The sequence below is a fragment of the Mustela nigripes genome, chromosome 12 (assembly GCF_022355385.1).
Source record: "Mustela nigripes isolate SB6536 chromosome 12, MUSNIG.SB6536, whole genome shotgun sequence".
In the NCBI taxonomy this organism is placed as follows: domain Eukaryota; kingdom Metazoa; phylum Chordata; class Mammalia; order Carnivora; family Mustelidae; genus Mustela; species Mustela nigripes.
In genome coordinates, this window is record NC_081568.1 from 27,008,718 (window position 1) to 27,032,934 (window position 24,217).

At 39.5% G+C, this 24,217-nt stretch overlaps 1 protein-coding gene across 4 annotated transcripts in view; it reads left to right on the top strand.

Moving 5' to 3' along the window:
- Positions 1-22,981, top strand: part of TTC23L (tetratricopeptide repeat domain 23 like) — a 48,700-nt gene extending 25,719 nt beyond the window's left edge. For 3 of the 4 annotated variants that reach the window (XM_059416983.1, XM_059416984.1, XM_059416986.1), the window contains exons 9-13: positions 8,698-8,825; positions 9,138-9,287; positions 11,040-11,122; positions 18,782-18,888; positions 21,053-22,981. In XM_059416983.1, coding sequence (XP_059272966.1) covers positions 8,698-8,825; positions 9,138-9,287; positions 11,040-11,122; positions 18,782-18,863 — 443 coding nt within the window. In that variant the 3' untranslated portion in view covers positions 18,864-18,888; positions 21,053-22,981. The remainder of the gene's footprint in view (positions 1-8,697; positions 8,826-9,137; positions 9,288-11,039; positions 11,123-18,781; positions 18,889-21,052) is intronic. The other variant, XM_059416987.1, reaches the window with a different exon arrangement.
- The last annotated feature ends 1,236 nt before the right edge of the window (positions 22,982-24,217 follow it).

Genomic DNA, 24,217 nt, shown 5'->3' on the forward strand with positions numbered 1-24,217 from the left:
AGTGGCCCATTAGGAGAAATTTGGGATTTCTGAAGAATATGTGAAGAACATTTAAAAATGTTGATTTTTCTCTGCTTATCAAAGGAATCCATTTAGGTGTACATTATTTTCCAGTTGTGTATGAAAAAGAAACAATTATAGGAAAAGTTTTTCATCCTACTTTTTTCTATTCTTTATATTTCCCCATGCATTAAACAATTTTGTTCAATTTTCAGAAGTTACTTGATATTTTGGTTATTCTTTCCTTTTACATAAGTGTTCATTGAAGACTTTCTGATTCTGTGTTTTCTAGCTAATCATCTTCCTTCTTTAAACAATTTTCTTGTGTATACTAACAGTATTTGTACTCCATCTATATGTTTGAATTTTTTTAAATAGTCTTCGTGGTTAAAAACACATTTAGTCTCTATTTGAATATTGAGTAAAAATTGATGAGTAAAAATTTTGTTCAAATAAGAAAATTTTATGCTTCTCGAGTTGGGAGATTCTAAGGCCGCCTTATTATTTTCTTGTATACTGATTTTTAACTTTAAAGAAGATTTGGATCTTCACCTCCTATCATTCACTAAATTCCGAATGGGTCCCATTTTAACATCAAAACTGAAAATGTTAATTATCCAGAAGGAAACACAGTATTGAAATCAAAATTCCTAAAACTAAAAACTGGAAAAAACTGTCTGAACACATGAAGTTATACTAGAAAAGAGGTTGGTAGCTTTAATTATAAAAAGATCTAAAACTTGTGTCTGTCACAAAATACCACAAATAAAATGAAAACAACATAATCCAAGATGAACAGAAAACTCGAATAGGCCCTTACTTATTAAAAAAAAGAATCTGTAGTTAACTTTCTGAGAAAGAAATATCAACGTCCATATGATGTCACTGGGTAATTCTACTTAACATTTAAAGAAGGATTAACATCCATCCTATAAAATCTTTTCCAGAAAATTGAATAGGAAGGAACATTTCCCAGCTAATTTAATGAGGCTAACAGTACCCTAATACCAAAACTGGGTAAAGACACTACAAGAAAAAATGAGAACACAACTATAAATACCTTCATGCACATAAATGCAAAAAATCCTCAAGAAAATATATAGCAACGTATAAAAAAGAATAATATACCATGATCAAGGGGAGCTTTTTTCTTGAGGATATCAGGCTGGTTCAGTATTTAAACCTGAATGAATGTACTCTTATTGTATTAACAGTCCAAAGATGAAAAGCATATAATCTTATCAGCTGATGCAGAAGAAGCATGTGACAAAATGCAACATCCTTTCCTGATGGAAGGGGAACTTTCTCAATCTGATAAAAGGCATGTGCAAAAAACCTACAGCTAACATCATGCTTAATGGTGAAAGAGTGAGTTTTTTGCTCATAAGATTGGGAACAAGGCAAGGATATTCATTCTCATTTCTTTTAGTTAACATAATACTGGATGTCCTAGCCAGTGCGATAGGCAAGAAAAAGACATACAGCTTGATTGATCTTAAAAATTTTTAAGTTTATTTAAATGTGGGGATTGAACTCATGACCCCAAGATCAAGAGTCCCATGCTCTACTGACTGAGCCAGGGAAGTACCCCTGAGACATATAGCTTAAAAGAAATAAAATGGTCCTCATTTGCAACAATACAGCTGTTTCTGTTGAAAATTCCATGAAATCTACAAAACTCCTAGAACTAAAAACTGAGTTTAAGGTTAGCAAGATCACAGGATATAATAAGGTCAACACACAGAACCCAGTCATATTTCTATATATTGGCAATGTACAACTGGAAACTGAAATTTTTGGAAACAATAGCCACCTCCTCCCAATGGAACAGTTAGATGTAAATCTAACAAAATATGTATAGTATATGAATGCTGAAAACTACAAAACCCTCATCAAAGAAACCAGAGATGACTTAAATAAATGGAGATATAATATATTCATAGATGGGTGACATACAGTAAAGTTGTTATTTGTATAAAAATTGGAGTATTGATTTAACATAATCAAAATCCCAGCAGGAATTTTTGTAAATATAGACAAGCTGAGTCTAAAATTTATACAGAAATGCAAAGAAATTAGAACAATTGAAACAATTTTGAGAAATAATAAAATTGGAGGACATACTACTTGATTTAAGGTTTACTATAAAGCAACGGTAATCAAGAGAGTTTGGTATTGATGAAGGGACAGAGTTCAGAGTCACTGGAACACAACAGAGAGTCTAGAAATAGACTGAATAAGTATGGCCAATTAATTTTTGACAAAGATGCTAAGTTCCGTGTGGAAAGAGTATTTTCAACAATGGTATTGGAACAGTTGAAACAATGGTATTCATATGCCAAAAGAAAAAAGAAAAGAAAACCCACTTTCATAAACATATACAAACATTAACTCAAAATGGATCATTGTCCTAAATGTAAGAGGTAAAATTTGCATTTATTTTACAATAGAAAAATAGAGGAAAAAATAAGACCAAACATTACATAAAGAAAACAAATGGCCAATTAATCACATGAAAAGTTTCAATCATAGTAATAATGAAGAAACAGCAAGGATACAAGTTTCTATCAGATTGTCACCACTGCAAAAAATGATAACATTTAGGATTGATGAGAGCAATTTGACACAAACTCTCAAGTATAATTTGACAGAATGTTACACATCTTAAAATGATACATATCTTTAAAATCAAGTTTTCACCCATCCTTTGTAAAAAAATTTTAAATATGAAAATGTCTATTGTGGGAAAACAGGTCTGTTCATTCACAGATGGTGGGAGTGATAGTATAAATTGATAGGAAATTTGCAATACAACCTGATAATACCTAGTAAAATCAAAAGGAAACCTATATAAGGATGTTCACTGTGGCACTGTAATTATTTAAAATAAAAACTGGAAACAACCTAAATGTTTATCAGTGAGTAAAAGGAATATTTGGTATGTTAGTGAGATGGAATTCTATAGTCTTTAAGAGGATTAGACTTTATAAATAAAAAGGGTTAGAAACAACAACATTAAGGAGAAAATACCTTGCATTTGTAGGACATATATGTGGATATATATAAACATGACATGCCTACTTCAGATTAGGCAAAACTGCATCAAAATGTACATCACAATGGTAGAGACTTTGGGCTCTGCCTTCACAAAGAGGTCTGTGAATCCTTTCAACACACACACACACATTGAATAAAATGGTCAAAAACAGTCATTTGAGGGCACTGGAAATAAATAAGCAGACGACAAATGGCAAAGCATTCTTGAAAAACTGCTAGAGCTTTGGGTAAAGAAAGACTCTTCTTGGCCTTTCTGCCTGAGGCTGCTCGCACCCACCCACTGCACCCCTGCTCCCCCAACCCCACCCCTAGTCCATGAGAAGAGCTGGCTGAGAAAACCAGCAGCTTTGTGGCAGAGACCTCGGACTCAGTTCAGAGCAAGGGGCAAACAGATTCATCATCAAAGCCTGAGTATTTGGTAGCCCAAAGTTGCTGTCCTGGTTTTTTAGGAATTAGAGGCCACTCAGAAATGTTAACAGGAAAACCTGGAAATGAGAGCCAAGAAAAGGCCACATAAGCCCTGAGTCCACTGGAAAATGACATTATATGGGCAGAGGAGATGTGGAAAATCATGAGCGAAGGAGACTTGAAATGCAGCAGAGCTTTGAATGCACACCTCAGTCTACATACAGATCGATTGATAGAGAATAGAAGACAAACACTGTAAAGGTTTTTGAGCACAACCTCTTTCCGAGTCAGTCACTTGGATCAACTCTAAACTTAGCAGGCAGAGGGGTAATCCCAGGAATCCAGATCAAAATTTAAAAAAATAAGCATTAAAACACAAGCAAAGATTCTAGTCTGGCATGTAGGAGCTTGGAAGCTGTTGCTCCATCCTAACAAAAAGTAAAAAGCTGAACAAACTGGAAAACCAACCACTCTTCTTAGATCTGGCAGAGAGGTGAGGTCACAGGGCAAACTACTGCCCCTAAAACTAGAGAGACCAAAGCATCCAGAGAACCCCAGTTTGCCTGAGCGGATGCCTATCTCTACTGCAACCAGTACTGAGGTAGGAATACCTGACCTGTAACTGATAAATTTCTGGAAGCTCAGTGTGCACAAGACGGAGAGTTAAAAATTCCAAGTACCTGGTCATAGAGGAGGACTCCACACATTTGTGAAATTTACTTCCAGAAGCTTGACCAGGTTCTCAAAGTGAAAATGGAGAGAAATGCCCCCTTGCTTCCAACAGGGAGAGGGGATAAGTAACCAATTAAAAATATGCTAGAGCTTGTTCTCAACAAGGCCTGTCCTTAAGACACTATTTCACCAGAGTCTAAAGTATTGGGCAGGTTTTTCAGAGCCAAACGAGACTGGGGGAAGGAAATACCCAACTTCAGCCTCCTCTAGCCATCCTATCCTACCCAAAGGAAAAAGGGACTGAGAGGCACTTGTGAAGTTCACAGTTCAGAAGCAGAGGCTCACTGAAAGACTGAGAGCTAATCGTAGGACTATAGAATGCTTTCTCGCCTCTGCCCTCCAGCCCTAAATCTTACCACCAATTACTGGAGGCCTATTTGGAACAGTTTGTTTTACCCAGCACATCATGTCCACCTATTAAGAACAATTATAAGTCATGGTAAACAAAAACAAAAAACAAAATCCCAAAACAAACAAAAAAACAAATCTAAAAAAGCACACAGTTTGAAGAGACACAGCAAGCATCAGAACCACACTCAGATATAGTAGGGATATTTGAATGATCAGACTGGGAATTTAAAACAAGGATGTGATGTCCAAAGGCAGGAGATAGGCATCCCAGCTCAAGATTAGGGAGAGAGACTTCACCCTTCTACCTTTTTTTGGTTTCTTTTTAAATTCTGTTTGAACCCTCAATGGATAGAATGATGGCCACTCATACTGGTGAGGGCAGATCTTCTTTACTCAGTCTATGGATTCAGATGCTGATTTCTCTTGGAGACACCCTCCCAGATGCACTCCAGAAATAATGTTTTATCAGCTATTTGGGGATCCCTTAGCATGGTCAAGTTGACACAAAATGAAACATGGCAGGTCTACTCCTTGTCAGCTTGATCCTTACAAGCATCTCCTCAAACATACTTAATTTTCAGATAGAGATATAATTGTGTTTAATATGCTGTAACTACCCTGGGTACTACTGGAAATGTACTAGTTACCCTTTCCCAGAAGAGATAAAGTCCTTCAATGATGTTTACTCTTCTGATATCCATAACTTGAAAACTATGATTAAAATGAATAATACTTAAATAGTGATATAATATCACTATGTCTTCTGTTCCATGAAAAGGGAATAAAAGAAGAAAAATAAGATATTTGCTTAAATGGGCATATGTACACACAAGCGTATTTATAACAAAATGAGGAAATACGACAGTTACAGTCCTCAGTTCTCTAAGTGGTCATCTGGTTGTAACTGCTGTAACTACCTTTTTGTACCACCTATCCTGTGTTCTCTTTGCCTTTAACAACCTCCTCACCTGGTAATGATTTTTTACTTTGGTGGGATGACCGAAGAAGCCTTCATTCCTGAAGTGAGTTCCTTGATCCAAAGCAATGCTGTGGAAAATACCATGATGGTGGGTGAGGCATTTGTGGGTTATGGATGGTAGTTTTGGTGGAAGCATTGCATACAGGGAAGGCAAATTTATATCCAGAGTAGATACCTCTTCTACTTAAGGACCATGAAGAAAATGGTTCAGTATAATCAGCTTGCTACCAGGTAGCTGGCTAATCACCTTAGGTAATGGTGCAAAAACAGAGGTTCAGTGTTGCTCTCTGCTGCTGTCTGATTGGGTACTCAGCCATGGATTTGGCAAACAAATGTCTTTGTTTTCAAGCTTGCTCCTGGTATCAAAATCTGTATTAGTCAGGGTTCTCCAGAGAAATATAACCAATAGAAGTAAAGGGAACACTGGTAAGTCTTAGAGTCCAAAGGCCCAAGAACCAGGAGCTTCAATATTTGAAGGCAGGAAAAGAGAGGTTTCCAGCTGAAGAAGAAAATTCACCTTCCTTTGCCCCCCCCCCTTTTTTTTCAAATTGTTGAGGACAGATCTTTACTCAGTACTAATTCAGTTGTTCATCTCTTCCAGAAACCCCTTCACAGACACACCCAGAAATTGTTTTGGCAGCTGTCTGTATGTGGGCAAGGACATATGGGAAATCACTGTACCTGCCACTCAGTTTTTCTGTGAATGCAAAACTGCCTTAAAAAAAAAGTCTACTTTAAAGAAATCAAACATCTGAGCAAAGACATTAACATTCAGACACCTCCTAACATAGGAGGAGGTAGACTATAGTTAAGTCTAGGCAACTCATTAAAACCAAACCAAACAGGGGCACCTGGGTGGCTCAGTGGGTTAAGCCGCTGCCTTTGGCTCAGGTTATGATCTCAGGGTCCTGGGATCGAGTCCTGCATCGGGCTCTCTGCTCAGCAGGGAGCCTGCTTCCCTTCCTCTCTCTCTGCCTGCCTCTCTGCTTGTTTGTGATCTTTCTCTGTCAAATGAATAAATAAAATCTTTAAAACAAAACAAAAAACCTCACAAAAATATATCAGAATCTGTAGTTGCTACTATATAATGTCTAAAATGTATAGTTTCAACAAAAGAGAAGCATACAAAGAAAACAACCCATGGTTACATCCAGAAAAAGAATAGTCAATATGTCTTGACTTTGAGTGGGCTACATGTTGGATTTAGCAAACACTTAAGAGGAGCTATAAAATATCTTCAAAGGATTAAAAGAAACTGCCCAAAAAATTAAAAGAAAATGCAATGAAACTAGGAAGTCTCAACAGAGAAATAGAAACTATTTAGGATAAAAACAACCAAATGGAAATTCTAGAGTTGTAATATACAGCAACTGAATGAAAATTCATTAAATGATCTCAACATCAGATTTGAGATGGCAGAGGAGAGAATGAGATAGCTCAAAGGTATGGCACTGGAGATGATCTCCAAAGAGCAGAGAAAAAAGGTATTGATTTAGAAAAATGAACAAAGCATAAGGGATCTGTGGGACAATGCCTGGTGTATCAACAGACATGTAAGAGCCTCAGAAGGCAGAATGAGGCAGCAAATTATCTGAAGAAATAATGACCCCTAACTTCCCGGGTTTGTTATCTACAGATCCAGAATTCTCAATGCCAAGTAAGATAAGCATAAAGAGAATCACAACTAGGCACATAGTCAAACTGCTGAATGATAAGAAAATCTTGAAAACAGCAGTGGAAAAGCAGCTCTGTTCAGGGAAACAATGATATGATTAATGGCTGATTTCCCCTCAGAATAATGGAGGCTAGAAAGTAATGGGAAACATTCAAAATATTGGAACAAAATTCAATTAAGAACTGTATATTCAGGAAAAACTGCCCTTTGAAAATGAAGGTGAGACTGACTGGCTGACTGACTCAGCCACTCTGGCTCACTGACTGGCTCAGTCAGAAGAGCATGTGACTCTTGATCCTGGGGTTGTGAGTTTGAGCCCCAAATGGTGGAGAGATTGCCTCAATAATACTTTACAAAAAGAAAAGAAAATGAAGGTGAGATCAATATTTCCTGATAAACAAGATTTGTTGGTAGCAGTCTTGGCCTAAAATAAATACTAAAGGAAGCCCTTAGGCCAAAAGAAAATGGGAGCACGTGTTAACTCAAATCCACAGAAAGGAACAAAGAGAACTGGAACTGATATGTGGATAATAGGGTATAAACACAACCACAAATATTTATCAACTTGTGAATGGTAAACAAAATGTGTATCTACTCCGCAGAAGGAGGAATAAAGTACTAATTCACGCAAGAACATAGATGAACCTTAAAAACAGCATGATGCATGAAAGAATCACAAAAGACTACATGTTATATGAATCCAATTATATGAAATTTCCAGAAGAGGCAAGAACAGAGATAGAACAAAGATCAGTGATTGCCAGACAGATGAGAGCAGGCGTTGCTTGCAACCAGCCATGAAGACACATTTTGGGGGTGATGGGTATCTTTTAAAACTGGATTTTGATCATGAGTATGTAACTACAAATTTGCTAAAACAGCATCAGACTGTGTACTTACAATGGTTAAATGTGTGGTATGCCAATTATATCTTAATACAGTGGCAAAAAATGTTAACAGTGCCTGCTTCTGAGTAGTGTGCATGAAGATGATTGTCATTTTTTTTTTTTGCTTCTATTGTATTTTCTAGACTGATTACATAAACATCTGTTATGTTTGGAATAAAAGACAACATTAAAAGTAAATTTTTAAACAATAACAACTCTATTTAAAATACTTTTTGAAACAAAAAAACACACACACACCGTTAGCAGGAATCCGAGTAAACAATATTCTCAATCAGAGTTTAATTTAGCTAAATATATAGTCTTTCATTGCCTTGGAGGTTTAATATGGTAGTTATTTGGGGTCTTAGGATAAGGCTATTCAGACATGGCTTTCTTTTCCTACAGAAAAATCCATACCATTCATCAATAGAATAAAATTACATCAACTGATACCATTAAATTATATCTCAGACTTTTCAAGGGTCTTTATGAGACCTGGAACGAAAACAGGCAATGACTTTAAGTATGAAATGTCTAATTGAGCCAAAGCTGTATTACCTACTTGTAAAAGCTAGCGGCCTGCCTTCAATGTTCTCCTTTTTTGGCAGATGCTGTTGAGATATATTTTATAAAGAGTATCAATGCATATCAAGCAACATTGGGCCCAACGGATTATGAAACAGTGACAACCATTGAAGAATTCTGCAAATGGCTTGTCCAGAATGGGGAAAAACAGGTAAATCTGAACAGGTAAATCAACAAGAGGCAGTGCAATCTTGAGCCAGGGCCTTAGATTTTATTTGTGTCCATTCCTTCATCTGTAAAACAAATATGATAGGCATGCATGAATTAACTGTTATTATTAAATGTAAGCTCAGAATGCTAATTCTTCACAGAAACATATGGATCACAGTCACAACATCCTGATCCTGGTGAATCACGTCAGTGTGGCATAGAATGCCTGCTCCATAGAGTTAATGGACTAGAACTGGCATACTCCTTCAGAATTACCAGGATGATTATAGAACTCTTTTCTTTAACTCCCCAGGAGGCTTATAGACTGCTAAAGGCTGCACTGAAGTCTCAGGTCATCAGCTATGGTGACTGTAGTGAAAAGGTGGCTGAAACTTTTTACAACATGGGCAGGATCTGCTTTGCCAAAGGACAGCTCAGAAAGGCGATTCAGCTGTTAAGGAAGGTGAATTCTGGCTGCCTTTTACATTTTCTCCCAGACCCCTAAGCACAACGTGAGGAGTGATGTGCACGTGCACGCAGTGTGTGTGCGCGCATGTGTGTGTGTGTGTGTGTGTGTGTGCGCGTGCGCACACGCGTGTATTTTCATGCCCCTCCCCTCTCTCCTGCTTCCCTTTGCCTCCCTCCCTCCCTTTCTTTCTTTCCTTCCTTCTTTTTTCCTTTCTTCTCTATTCCTTTTTAATTTTTAAGTAAACTAAAAATTCACTTTCTTAGATGTGCTAAGGGAGAACATCCTACAGAAACTTTTGTTGTGCCCATGCCTGGACCAGAGTCTTTTATATTTATTTTATTTTATTTTATTTGACAAATAAAGACACAGTGAGAGAAGGAACGCAAACAGGGGGAGCAGGAGAGGGAGAAGCGGGCTCCCCGCTGAGCAGGGACCCCCCCCAACATGGGGCTTAATCCCAGCAGGACCCTCGGATCATGACCTGAGCCAAAGGCAGCTGCTTAAACACTGAGCCACCCAGGCACCCCTGATTTGGGTCTTTTAAAGAAAATATGTTTTTCATGTCCCCACTTAATTTTTCTAATACATGATTAAAGTTACAATAACAGTTTTAATATATTTCTCTGCTAATTCTAACATCTGTATCAGTTTGGGGTTGATTTTGGTAGATTTCTCTCACTATACTATCTCATGTGAAACACACTTTCCTGCTGCTTTATGTGCCTTGCTATCCTTGTTTGGATGCCAGACATTGTATATTTGCCCTTATTCGTGCTGGATATTTTTGTATTCCTGTAAGTATTTTTGAACTTTTTCTAGAAGTCATTTGATTTATAGTTTGGTCCTTTTAGGTCTTGTTTTTTAAGACTGAGTAGATGAGACGAGAGCAGCACTTAGCCAAGGGCTAGTATCCCCCCTTCCTGAGGCAAAAGACTTCTGAGTACACCACCCAAAGGCCCGTGAAAGATGAGGCTTTCCAGATTGGCTGGTTGGAAGAAAGCACTGCACCAAGCCCTGTTCCCTCCAGGCCCTTCAGCTGATTGTTACCCCAGTGTTGGCAGTTTTCTCACATGGATGTGCTCATCAGGACTCTGCTGAATAGTTAAGGGGGACCCACTGCAGATATTCCTGGATCTTGTTCTATGCAGCGGTCTCTTCTCTTTTACTGTGTTCTGAAAGTCTCTTGGGACTCCCAGCTCCTTCTCCTCTGTTTGTGGAGTCTGCTGAGCCTCACTTTTTTCCTTTCCCTGCATCATGGCCTGGAAAGGCTCTCAAAGCAATAATCTGGGGGCAGTCGTTGGCTTTATCTCACTGGTTGCCCTCTCTCAGGGACCACTGTTCTTTGTTGGCTGATGTTCAGCATCTTGAAGATGCAATGCAAATTTAGGACCCTACACAAATCTCATTTATGTCCATCCACTTGGTCATAGCTATTTGGAAAATCCTCAGGGAAACCATACTGCAGCCATATTTGGGCCCTGTCACTTTGGTGATCCGTAGCCACATATGGCAGAGGGAGGTGCAATGAAGTAGAATGATACACATAGAGCATGGAAGTGTGCACAGCCTTCAATATAGGCTCTTTTTCCTCCATGGTTGGGAACCAGGAGGAGATGCTGTGCAGAAATTTGAAATGTAAACTTGTGATATCTCAATTCTACTAGTGCTCTCCTGAGTTTGGTTTATCATGAAGGTACTTGTCTCCTGATACTCTTTAACCTGCTATGTTTCTCAACTTACCTACAGTGTCTGATGATTCAAATCCTCTTATATGGAAGTGAGCACAGTAAAAGCAGAGACACAAGAGACCTCCTTACCCTATTGCAAAGGTGAGTTGTGACTCTGGTCATCTACCAGGTCATCTGTGTGGGTATGTGGGTAGTATGGCCTGATTCATTCAGTAGGGGCGATCACCCTTTTTGTTGTTGCTAGTAAGGCAAAATGCCAACTTGTACTATGGATTTGGCTAAATCCTTTGGAGGTAACCAGTTGAATTCTAGTAGTGCCTCAGGAACCAGTGTTATGGGGGTCTGCTGCAATAATACTTGGTATTTATAATATCTCTTTCAACGCTGAGCCTTGGAACCAAATCCCACAAGGTAGTGTCTCAGCTGACAACTTGTGACAGATCCAATATTGACATATACAAAGTAAATGAATACATTAAACTTGTTTTTTTCTTGCTGAACATACAAAATCTAGGTCCTTTGATATAAGGCAAGTTTTTTGGCAGGGGAGATTTATCTCCAGAGTCAGTAATAAAATAGTGTTTTGTGTAGACTTGCCCCCTTCTTTATCTTTGGCATATCAATTGCTTTTTGTTCATCTCAGAATAATGTTGACCTTGAACTATTCTTTTCAAAGAAGGAAGATAATTAAAATTTGTTGGGTGTAAGCACCTATAACTGAGCTAGGTCATAGTCATGAAGTACTTAATCCTCACAAACCCCTAGTATGATAGCTCTCATCTGACAGGATGGAGCCCAATGTTCTGCAAAGGAACTTGCCTGCATTCACTTAGTCTTAGAGGTTTGGGCCTAGGCAAGTGTGGCTCTAAAGGCCATGTGCTTTTCTCTTAGCACCCTCTAATAAGGAGGGGCATTGCTATGGAGTAAGAGTCAGGACCCTGACTGTAGTTCACTGGAGATGGCTCACAATGAATACATTTCTCACCAGGCTGGACTGGTGAGGGACAAGATGAGCAGAGAGAACACAGTCAGTCCATCCTATCCCCACCCATGAGTCAGAGCCACACTTCAACTAGGCCCAACAGAAGACGGTGCCCTGCTCTATTAGTATCCAGAGGAGGGTTCTCTAGCCTCTCTAGTAATGCCCATGTGAGGACGGTATATGGGGAACTTTGCCCCCTTCCTGCTAGTGGGTATGAAAGTATATTTTCCTGGTCAAGAACCATAACTATATATATATATATGTATATATATATATATATATAGAGAGAGAGAGAGAGAGTTATATGTATTTATATAGTTCATTTCAGAAATGACCTTTCAGAAAATAATTAGTTATATATAGTTATATAAATATTTAAATATATAAGGTTCAGAAGTGAACTTTCAGAAGTTCATATGTGTGTGTGTGTGTGTGTATAGTATATATATATATTTTTAGGAGGGGGAAGGGGCAGAGAGAGAGAGAAAGAATCCCAAGCAGGCTCTGCACCCAGGATAGAGCCTGACTTGGGGCTTGATCTCACAACCCTGAGATCATGACCTGAGCTGAAATCAAGAGTCAGATGCTTAAGACTGAGCCACCCAGGTGCCCCCATAACAAAATAATAGGTGTCATATAGAACTCTTTCCAATTCCCTGGCATTATAAAATATATATACTGTTTCTAACCCTCAAATAATCCTGTTAGGTAGGTGTTTTATCTCCCATGTTCAGGTGATAGAAACAGAGTCAGAAAGTTTGAGTATCTTGTTTAAATCACCTAGCTGGTAAGTGTATTAAGATTTGAACGCACATTTATCATAGTTCAAAATGCACTTCTTTTTACTACGGGATAGGGATTCTGACTTTGATGCATTTGAGAATACATATGGAGACACCTGGTTAGCAGTAAGTCTCCAGAAGTGCATTTTACATGAGGAGAAACTGAGGACTGGTATTTTCCTAGGAAGAGGCAGAGCTGGGATTTTGAAACTCTAACAGCGGAATGTGCTCTTTGTAGGCTATGTAGCTTACTGTCTGAAGGCAGACTGTTTGGATTTAAAACTCGTGCCCCAACCTCACCTCTCCGACCTGGGTGAAGTTATTAAGCCTTTCTCGGCCTCTGTTTATTTATTAAGAAAATAATAGTATCTTGCTCAAAAGGTGGCTTTTCTGAGAGTAAGTTTATATATAATATAGCATACTTAGATCAAGTCTTGGCAGGCCTTAAATTCACAGTGGATAATAATTATGATGGTGATAATCTTTCTGAGATGCTGGAGGCAATAGGTCTGAATATTTAAGTGAGAAGCTTTTGTATGTCATGCAATTATTATTATTTTATTTTATAAGTAGTGAGTAAGGAGTATATATTAGTGGATTCATCCCTATCAGCGTAACCTGCCTCTGCCACTTACTAGGTATGTAGCCTGGGGGGAATCACTTAACCTCCTTAAGTCTTGGTTTCCTCATCATTAAAATATAGATAATGATATACCACATCCAGTTGTTGTGAATTTTTGATAAAATAATATGTAGAACTTGCATAGGATGGTGCCTGGCAGAGTCTATGCTCAGTCAGTGTCTGCAAAACAGCCTCCCCTGACCCCTTCTCCCTCAAAACTGGAGCTAAAGTTCTACTCAGCTTGTATTTAACAAGAGAAACTTCCAAGTAGCTGAAGTGACTGTACTTCCTCAGTAGTCTCAGGTCTTCCTTCTGGTCTCTCACTGTTCCTTGTTCCTTGTCTGTGGTTTGAAAAAAACAAGAGGAGAAGGAGAAATTAGGAGGGATTGGTCTAACCTAATTCAGACCCCAGGTAGTATGAATTTCTTCAGGTGCATGGAGACTGATCCTCTCTGTAGATGACAGTGAGACCAGGACCTGCCAAGAAAATCCATTAAAGAGGAAAAGTCTTTTGAAGGATCCTGCTGTAGGAGAAATGGAGTCAGTGGAGGTTTTTCTTCCAAAGAAACAAGCCCATATCTCATTCCTCAACAACTGCTGAGCAAAGCCATAGGAGTAGCTGCCAAAGTCCAGATGTCAAAAAAAAAAAAAAAAAACAGTACCAAAATTGTTCTCTTTGCTCGAGCCTCTTGCTGGAATAATTAATCCCAGATGTCCTGGAACTCTGCTCATTCTCCAGTGTGCTCTTGTGCTTTCTACCCCACCTCCTCCGGAAACCCCATGACAACATTCACTGAACGTTTATTGCCAGGAGCCCAAATTCTTGGCTTTTAAAGTCTCTGCAAAGAAGTGAAAGCAGACATGGCCCCTTGAAGTAGGAGTTAATTCTAAGATTAAAAATGATAGTTGCAAGCCTCAAGTAAGATTTTAGTGTCTTAAAAAGGCAAAGAACATCTCAGATTTGGGAGTAAACTTTTACCTAAATCACAAATGTACTTCAGTTTTAATTATTTACACATCAGGCTCCTCCTAAGCACTAAAAATACTTATATGTTTCAGATAGAGTCCTTTCAGAAAAAGAGACACACATGCCTAGATGGCTAGTCTGTAGTAAAACATGAATAGAAATATAAATAAAGAGGACAAGTAATAAATTGGGAGACCAGAAATATGGGTGGAAACTGTGCACACCGGGGGTAGGCTGCTGGGTTTTCAAAGCATAGTAAAATATCAGCAGGTAGCAGAGAAGTCAGAGGACGGCATTTAGGTAGCATGAATAAAAGCAGGGGCATGGAGATATCTGATATTTCTGAGGAAACACAAGTGACTGAGGGTGGTTGTGGTTTAAGGTACATGAGTAAGAAAATGCTGGAGATGAGTTTGGAAAGATCAATTAGGGTCAGATTATGTGATTTTTCTGTGCCATGCTAAGGAGTTTAGAACGTATTTAGTAGTTAGAAGGATTTGAGCAAGATGTGACATCATCAGTTATTGGCTCTACAACATTAACTCTAACAGCAATGGAAGAAGATATGGGACCTAGCGGGATGTTAGAAGTAGGGAGATCAGTTAGGAGGCAGATAGAACAGTTCAAGGGGGAGGTAGTGGTGGGAACTTAATTATCTAAAGCCATAGTAGGAGGAAGTTGGGGAGGAAGGATTGAAAAGCAATTTATGATCTGTTCTAACAAGACCTTAGCACCAATTAGATATGATGTGTGATGGAGGCAGGAGTCACAGAAGGCTTTGAAGTTTCTAGTGTGGACCATTGGATGAGTGGCAATGCTACTAAATGAGACAGTGCTGACAAGTGGAGATCATCTGGAGGATGTCTGGAGGGTCTGAGGAAGATGATGATTTCGATTCTGGATATGTTAAATCTGAGGTACCCACACTGCATCCACTTGGCAATGTCTGGTCCAGGAGCTCAAGAAGATAGATTCTGAAGTGAAGAGAATGGGTAAGAAACCCATGGAATATGTATATGTGAAATGAAAGGGCTTGGGAGGGAACACTTACACTTATTTTAGAGATAATATATGCACTGTGATTTAGAATCAAAACAGGACTCAAATTTGAGCTTTCCCACTTGCAGTGAGACTTCCTGTGTCTTCCTTTCTTCATCTGAAAAAAAAAAAAAAAAAAACTGAAGGGGCACCTGGCTGGCTCAGTTGGTAGAACCTATGACTCTTGGTTTGGGCGTTGTGAGTTTGAGTCCCATGTTGGGTATGGAGTTTACTTTAAAAAAAGTTAAAAATTAAAAAATAATCTTAAAAATGTGAATAAAAAGAGCACTCTATTTAAAGTGCTTTACTTAATGTTTGGCACTGTGAAATGTTTGGCTTCTGTGAAATGTTAATTGTTGTCATGACTAGTATTATTTTGGAGTCATACAGAAGGAAGACCTTCTGTCTTCTTTTGAGATTTTACTTTTAAGATTTTGTTTATTTATTTATTTATTTAGAGCTTAGGGGAAAGTGGGGACAAGCAGAAAGAGAGGGACAAGCAGACTCCGTGCTGAGCAGTGAGCCCAATGCAGGGCTTCATCTCATGGACCTGAGATATGACTTGAGCTGAAATCAAGAGTCAGAGGCTAAACCGGCTGAGCCACCCAGGTGCCCCTAGTTTTTTTCAATGATAACAAAACAGTAGGAAAATCTCAAATGTCCACCAGTAGAAACACTAGTACATGTTTATGGTCAATATAATGAGGTCCATGTTTATGATCATATAATATGGTCATTCAGAAACATGAAGTAGAGCTTTGAAGAGTTGTAGAAAAATATTGTAGATATATTATTGGGGTAAAAACATGAAAAATACATATTAATGAGTATTATATGTAGTATCACCCATAAATATATATAAATATGTATTAGTAAAGGTAACAGTAGTTATCTCTGGAGATAAGATTATGGGGAACTTTCAACTTCTATATTATATATTTGTGTTACTTGACTTTTTCTTTTTTTAACAACAAATATGTATTATGTGATAAAAAGATATATTTTGAGGTCGCATGGGTGGCTCAGTGAGTCACTCTGCCTTCAGCTCAGGTCATGATCTAAGGGTCCTGGAATTAAGCCCCGCATCGGGTTCTCTGCTCAGCAGAGGGCCTGCTTCCCCCTCTCTCTCTGCCTGCCTCTCTGCCTACCTGTGGTCTCTGTCAAATAAATAAATAAAATCTTTTAAAAAAAGATAAATTTTTATTTTTTAGAGATTTTATTTATTTGACTTTGAGAGTGAGTACAAGCAGAGCAGAGGGAGAGGGAGAAGCAGACTTCTGCTGACCAGAGAGCCCAATGTGGGACTCGATCCCAGGACCTGGGATCATGACCTGAGATGAAGGCAGATACCCAACCGACTGAGCCACCCAGGTGCCCCTAAAAAAGATAAATTTTTAAAGTGTACGGCATGTGTGTCAAATATTAAGAGACAAGATAATGTCGTGTTGAGAGAATGGACTACAGTCAGATGCGTGGGTCATAGTCCCAGCTCTGTTATTTATTAGTTGTCTGACCCTGGACACGTCACTTTACTTCTCAGTTTCCTTATCTATAAAAATCTATAAAATGTGACTAAAAAAATTAATGTAAGTAAAACTGCTCAGAAAGAGGCCTGACAGAATATGTGCTGATTAGAGGTGATGATGAAGATGATGATGATGCTAAGAGGATGAGGACTAATAAGAAGCCATTATGCTGGCAGATAGAGAATCACTAGTGTGATTAGAGCAAGCTATCCTAGTAGAGCAGATTTTTGAGATTACCCCAGTAATCCAGTTCTAATTGTATAACAGCCAAGGTCATGGACTTTAGAATTAGACCTATCTTAGAATCCAGGCTCTGCCATTCGAAGTGTCGTTCTATGTGCCATTCTATGTGTCATTAGGCAAGTTATCCTAAGTCTCAGTTTCCTCCAGTGAGGACTAGAACAGTATCTATAATATGGAAACGTAATGAAGAACAAATGAGATTTTACATAACACACTTAGCACAGTATCTGGCTCATGGTTAATAAATACTAGCTCGATAAATAAATAGTCAATAAATACTAGCCACTTTTACAACTCAAGCTCGTCATCCAGACATATTGGAAGGATGAGACTATGGTGCACCAATTTCATTTTTGTTATTTTTAAATGTTTCTAGGACAGCCACATGGCAAAAAGCTATTTCAGGATTACTTTTGAAGGGTCTTAAGATGTAGAAGCCAGGAGAAGCAGCAGGGAGGGCCATCCTTTTCTCTTCACAAGAGGGGAAAGAAGGGATGCTCACTGATGGATTAGTGGTCTGCTGTCCTCTTGGCCATATGACCAGACCAGAACAGCCTCTTCTGGGCTGAGGGGCTAGGGAGGGAAAGCCAAGGAAAGTAGGGTTTGGGGAGATTATCTCCAGAGAGAAGTGCAGCAAGACAGAGAATAGCTCATGTGCTGTGTCAGCCAGACCCACCTTGGTCAGGACTTTCATGATGAACTTTATGCTGCACCTGCTGGTTTCCTGGCCACTGCATTCCTATTCTTTTCCTATCATTTATCAATAAATGTTCCAACACTGCCCCTACAAAATTAGGGGGCAAATATTTGGGCAAACCTTGGTGTATGAATGGGTGGGAGGCAAATCTCCTCTTGCATCCTGGTGCCAAGGAGCAGCAGCTTGTTTAAATCAGGGTGCTGGGAAGATCTGGGGGCATTGGGGCCGATGGGGAAGTGAGCTTATAGCTCCTCACCTCAGGGCCTTCCTGAAGAGGAACAGAGGCTGCTAAGTAACAGAGCGCTAGTTTGGGGAACCTTGTCTGTAGCAAAGCGGGGGAAGAATTCTACAATCTACAGCCTTCTGCCACGTCTACAAGTATGGATTGATAGGAAGATACAGTGTGGAATAGGGCAAGGAGATCAAATATTTTTCATCTCACGGGCCCACTCTCTCAGTCCTAGAGTGATGCTTGAGGTTCCCAACCAAAAGGCTGGGTTTGGTGAAGCTGATTTATCAGTATTGTCACTGTGTATGGGCAGGAGAATGGCTGACCCAATGTCACACCTTTGCTATTTGGGCATAACGACAAGAGCAGGATACTCTGAGTGAGGGGCATCTCATGTGTGAGGACCAGCTCGGCTGTGAAAGAGCCACGTGATCTTTGGCTCCTCCTCTTCATTCATTCCTTCAACAAACACCTCGTGAGCACCTGTGAAGTGTGAGGTGCGGTTGAGATGAGGGCACTAATAACGATAAATAAAACACGGTCATTACTCTTGAGACAATAATCAAGTAGGAGAGGCAACCATGAGAAATAATGACAATATGAGAGAGTCCCCTAGTAGAAATCTCAGTACAGTGCAAGTGGAAAAGAGAGACAATCTAGGAAAGCTGGAAAAAGACTTCACTGAGAGGGTTACATCTGAGTTGTTTCTTGAAGGGCGAGTAACAGTTCATCCAGGTGGAGAAGAGAAACCATTCCAGGAAGAAGGAACTGTATATGCAAAGGCCCTGAGGTGTGACAGAGGACAGTATTTGGAAGCAGTGGTAAGTTCTTTGTGGCTGCCATACAAGGTAGTATTTCCTGGAGGGTCTCGAAGGGACTGTTGATTGTAAGGGATGAGTCAGGCAGTGGCTTTGAGGGGGAGGGAGGAAGACTCTGGGGCAGATCAGTTTAGGAAAAAACAAAGTAGGGTAAACAAAGTAACAAATATTCATTTCCTGGACTTCTCAAAACTTTTAATATGCTAAGGTTCCCTACTGGCATGTTGAGAACAAATTAACTTAAAAAAAAAAAAAAACAATATTCATATCTACTGAAATGGTCAGTGACTTAAATTTTGACAAATAAAACACAGTCTCTAGAACCAAAGTAGTGAAACTATCTAAAATTTGGTTTTATTATTTTTTATTTTTTTTTAAAGATTTTATCTATTTATTTGACAGAGCTCACAAGTAGGCAGGGAGGCAGGCAGAGAGAGTGGGGGAAGCAGGCTTCCTGCTGAACAGAGAGCCGGATGGGGGGCTCTATCCCAGGAGCCTGGGATCATGACCTGAGCAAAAGGCAGAGGCTTTGACCCACTGAGCCACCCAGACACCTCTAAGATTTGGTTTTATTTTAAAGCAAGGGTACGTGTAGCACATGCTTGAACCGAGGGTACAAGAATGCTTTTGTAGTTAAGAATTTGGGCCCCACTTCAGGACATAGTAAAGTCTGTGAACACGGCTACCTCACCAATGAACTATTTTATCTGACGACAGAAACATGACCTCAATACGTCCCTATGAACTAATTTTCCTTTATGATTCATGGTGGTTGAGAGCTGGGTCTGGAGACAGACAAGCCTGTGTTCAGACCCCAGAACCACCACTTTCTAGCTGTAGGTAACCCTGGTATCCTCATCCACAGAATGGAGATGAGAGTAGTGCCTGTCTCTTAGTGTAGCAGTGAAAATAAAATGTATGTGAAGTGGTGGTCAGGGTGGCCCGCCCTTCAGTATTCATGTAATAATAACTACTTTTACTATGACCGAAGCCTGGGCTTTGAGTTTATTACCTTCCGGTTACACCATTGGTGCATGGCGCACAACGAGAAAGTTAGTAACTGTTGTTGGTGAAAAGCTACCACCTTTTCTGGAGTGGGAAACATTTTGCTGGTTAACATCTCAAAAATGAGCTGGAGCTTATGAGCCCTTGGAAACAGACAGTCTGACACCATTACTTAAACCCAAAGAAGATAACGTGTATCCTGTGGATGAAGTCCTGTCCTTTCAGTGACCTGGAGATTTCAGGCAAGGAGAATCCTGCCACCCTGTGGCGGAGGGGAGCAGGCCCAGGCCGACTTCTAGTTCCTATCACCAGCAGAGGTCTCTCAGATTTTGGCCCGCCTCTGAGTTTATGAGACCCTAGGCCATTGACTTAATTTGCGCCTAGTTCTTCTTCAGATTTGAAATCACATTATCTCGTGGTTTACTGAGAAGGAAGTTAAAGTGCCAGATAGCTTTCTGTATTTTATGCAGTCAGTAGTAGACAGAGAATGAATCAGTCTTTAGTGGAACTTGCATGTAAGAAAAGTCTCATAAAATTTTGCATCTCATGTTTCTGTGGAACAAATACTTTTTTTTCAGGCAAATAGGGGTTATGAAAACCACACTTTGCAGGCTTGAGGTCTAAATAGAAGATGACTGAAGAACACTTAATAGAAACCAGGTTTCTGGACCAGATTTCTTTTGGACCAGATTACTTCTAACTCCAGCCCGACTTCTTCAGTATTAGGAAATCAGAGTGTGGGAATCTTAATGGCTGGAAATGGGGAAGAAAGATCCTCTTTGTAGCACTTAACAGGGCTTCTGAGCTCTAAGATCTGTGTATTCATAGGAAGAGAGCACCTGAAAATTATGAACAATATAAAAGACCCTAAATTCTACAAATTTTTCAGCTGTGATTAAAAGCGATCCAGATATCTAAGATATCCTTGGCTGCTATCTGAACTGAAGGAAGAGCTCTGCTCTTTAGGGAGAAAAACCAAGACTCTAGAATCATTTTAGAGGCCTATTAGAAGAGTCAGCGTTTTAGGGGGATGGGCACATGGTGAAATCGTCCATTGCCTCAGACTCAGTCTAGCCTTCTAGCTTAATAAATTAGTGATCTGGGTCTGGAAGAGATGGCAAAAACAAAGAAAATGCACAAATGCTTTCCTCCTTTCCTTTAGGTCTTCTGTTATCGTTAAGAGAAAAACCTCTATACTAAGATAGCCAACAATAAAGCCAACTGTTGATAACAAAAATTCTGGACCACAAGATAGATTTATTAACACGGATGGCAACGGCAGACCCAAGGTGGAACTAAGGACTGTAAAGAAAAAACCCGAAAAACAAAAAACGGTCTACCGAGCGGCAGCATTACAGGTAAAGCACCCAGGGCCCGTTAGAACACATGGTCCTGATCGAGAACTTGGGGTGGGGAGGTAGGAGTCAGAAATCTTTTTCAGCCTGATGCTTTTAGTTTCTTAGTGACTGGGATTCCAATACTCTTCTTACTTACCTTTTATAGCTCAAATTTCATTCTTTTCAGTTCTGGCTTTTAAAGAAGATATCTAAGTTGTTGGTGGATATTTTAATATACTGTTTGGAAGTAGTTTTAGTCCTAACCTGTTTCTGGTCACTAAAACTGCCCTGTGAAGAAACATTTGATCTTCTGGAAACATTTGCCCTGGTTTCATGCCACGTGAAGGGTCAGAGTTTTTTTGTTTTGTTTTGTTTTTTAAATATTTTATTTATTTATTTATTTGTCAGAGAGACAGACAGACAGACAGACAGTGCACAAGCAGGCAGAGGCAGAGAGAGAAGCAGGCTCCCCACCGAGAAACCCGATGTGGGACTCGATCCCAGGACCCTGGGATCATGACCTGAGCCGAAAGCAGTGGCTTAACCCACTGAGCCACCCAGGCATCCCCAGAGGGGGTTTTTTGATTCTTATTATAAATGAAGAAACTAGGGATAAGAGAGACTGATTTGTTCAAGGTCAGCCTGGTGATTATAAAGCTGACTTCCTGAATCATAGATGATTACATCTTCCATCTTACTCTGCTGCCCTCAACCCCAAACTGGATTTAAAGAGAAGGAATGTTCAAGGTGCTTAAAAATAAAAATCCTTACCCCCTGAACAAATGTGTATCCAGGAAAAGAAATCAGCAATCTCAGATTATATTCTTTACTGTCTTCTTCACCTACTTAGGGAGAAAAATCAGATTCCTGTGAGTTTACAATATAAGAAACATTTTCCCCTTTCATCGATTCTTGGTTATGTTGGCAGATTTAATGGAGCTCAAAGACTGTCTTTGGGGATCCAAGTGTCTTCTAACAACATCTCTCCTTCACTCAGTGCTTACAAGAACATTTTGATTGTTCATTCAGAAAATAATTATTTTTAAATTTCAGTCCTTTGTTCAGTCTGACCTCATGATCAACCAGAACCCCGAGCAAGGTATAGTGGTGAGTAGTGTGCTACGGCCTAAGCACACATATAGCAGTTGATCCAATGACTTGTCTATAGACTGGTAGTCTCCCTCCTGCAGCTGTGTCCTCCGTTAGCTGATTCCCAGAGAGCTTTCAGTTTGGCACTCAGTTCTAAGGTCTCAGACTTAGCCCTGGCTGGAGATGGCTATGGCCCACTGACCTTTACTGCAGCGCTTGTGAACTGGTCACACAATCTGTCCTTGCTAATTTTAGTCCTGTCTGGAGACGGGCCTGCTGTTCTGACCCAGAATATTCTGGACTAAAGTTGCCTTAGATGAGTCGCTTCCATTTTTACATATCCAGATGAAAATGGGTTTACAACAATGACTGTGATAAAAAACAAAAGTACCAGACAGAAGTGGCAATTTGGACTCCATTTTGCATGTCACTAAAATTTTTAGAATTAATATCTTGGGAGACCCCAACGTCTTAAGATTCGACTGACACACCTGTATCAATAAAACATTAGCATGAAGTGTAACACTGCAAAATAAAATGTTATGGTGCAATCCTGTTATTGCGTTCGAAATTAGTTTTAAATACTTAAGTATTTCCAGTGTTTACTGACAGTGTAAAGTTGCTAGTAGTCCATTTTGTGAGATTTTGATGTTAAAATGTTTAATTAAATGGTGGTGATAATGAATGGTAGCTATAGTTTTAATTCGCAACTTTTAGATTCTTTTAAAATTAGCTAACAGGCACTGAAATTTTTGAGGTGGTTGGGGGTTAGCTATTTCCCTACAATCTCTGCAACAAATTAGAAAAGGAAAAAAAAATCAAGCCCAGATCAAACTGCCCCACATACAGATTTTAATAAACATTTGCCAACAAACATACATGCAACCTATTCCTTGAGGTCAGTAAAGCCCCACTTCTCTCTTTTGGTAGCTCACCCACCAGTTTCCATGAAAGTCCCATGTAAGACAAACTTGACAATATTTCAGAGGTGAGACTATCCTAATCCAGTCAGCAACAAGCAGCCAGAAGTGTTTGGACAAGATGTCAGGAAGCAAGACCCTTTAGGGGTCAAGCCTTAGGCACCAAGCCTAAACGTACAGGCTACAAGCCTCACTCGATTCTTATGTGCTTTCCATACACACATTTAATCATTCCACACTTCCTGGATATCTCTAGTTTTGCCAATGAGAGCCACTACTATTATCTATTATGTTGATCAACAAGCTATTAATTTCAAAAGTAATACCAACTTGAAACATTTACTAATCATCAAAATCTCTGGTGGGGACTGTGCTGTGGATAGCACAAGCACATGGAACAGCTGCCTAAGGCATCTCTGAGCAGGACACTAGCTGTCACTGCTGGAGACGGAAATGCACGTGAGAGCTGTCTGCTGCCACCGGCTGTGCGTGGAGCCCGACCTGTGTGTGCAAATGCTACCCATGACAGAATTAGGAGAAGAAAGAATATACCATTTCCCCAGTTTTTCTGGATCCAGTAGATTTTGTTTCACATGGGGAGAAGGGGAAGTCAGTGTGATGACATGGAAGGGAAGAAGGGAGAACATTGTTCAGAAAGATTCCCCAGCCTAAACTGTGAACACCTGCCAGACGCCGCCCTCTCAGCAACTGTAACGAATTCTTACCAGCACTACCTGATACACTACAAAAACTCTGTGGCTTCTTATACAAGTGATTGTGTTACAAAATCTATTTTTATTAGAAAAGTAGAATTTTAAAACTCCGTTTGTTTTTATTTTGAATCATTTCATCAATTCTGGGTGGAAGCACACCATCATCAAACAGGAAAAAACATTAAAAATGGAGAAAAAGATTAACTACTCATTCCTGTAGTAAGCACAATTTAATAAGAAAATGAGATAAACTTCAAAAAGGCAGAAC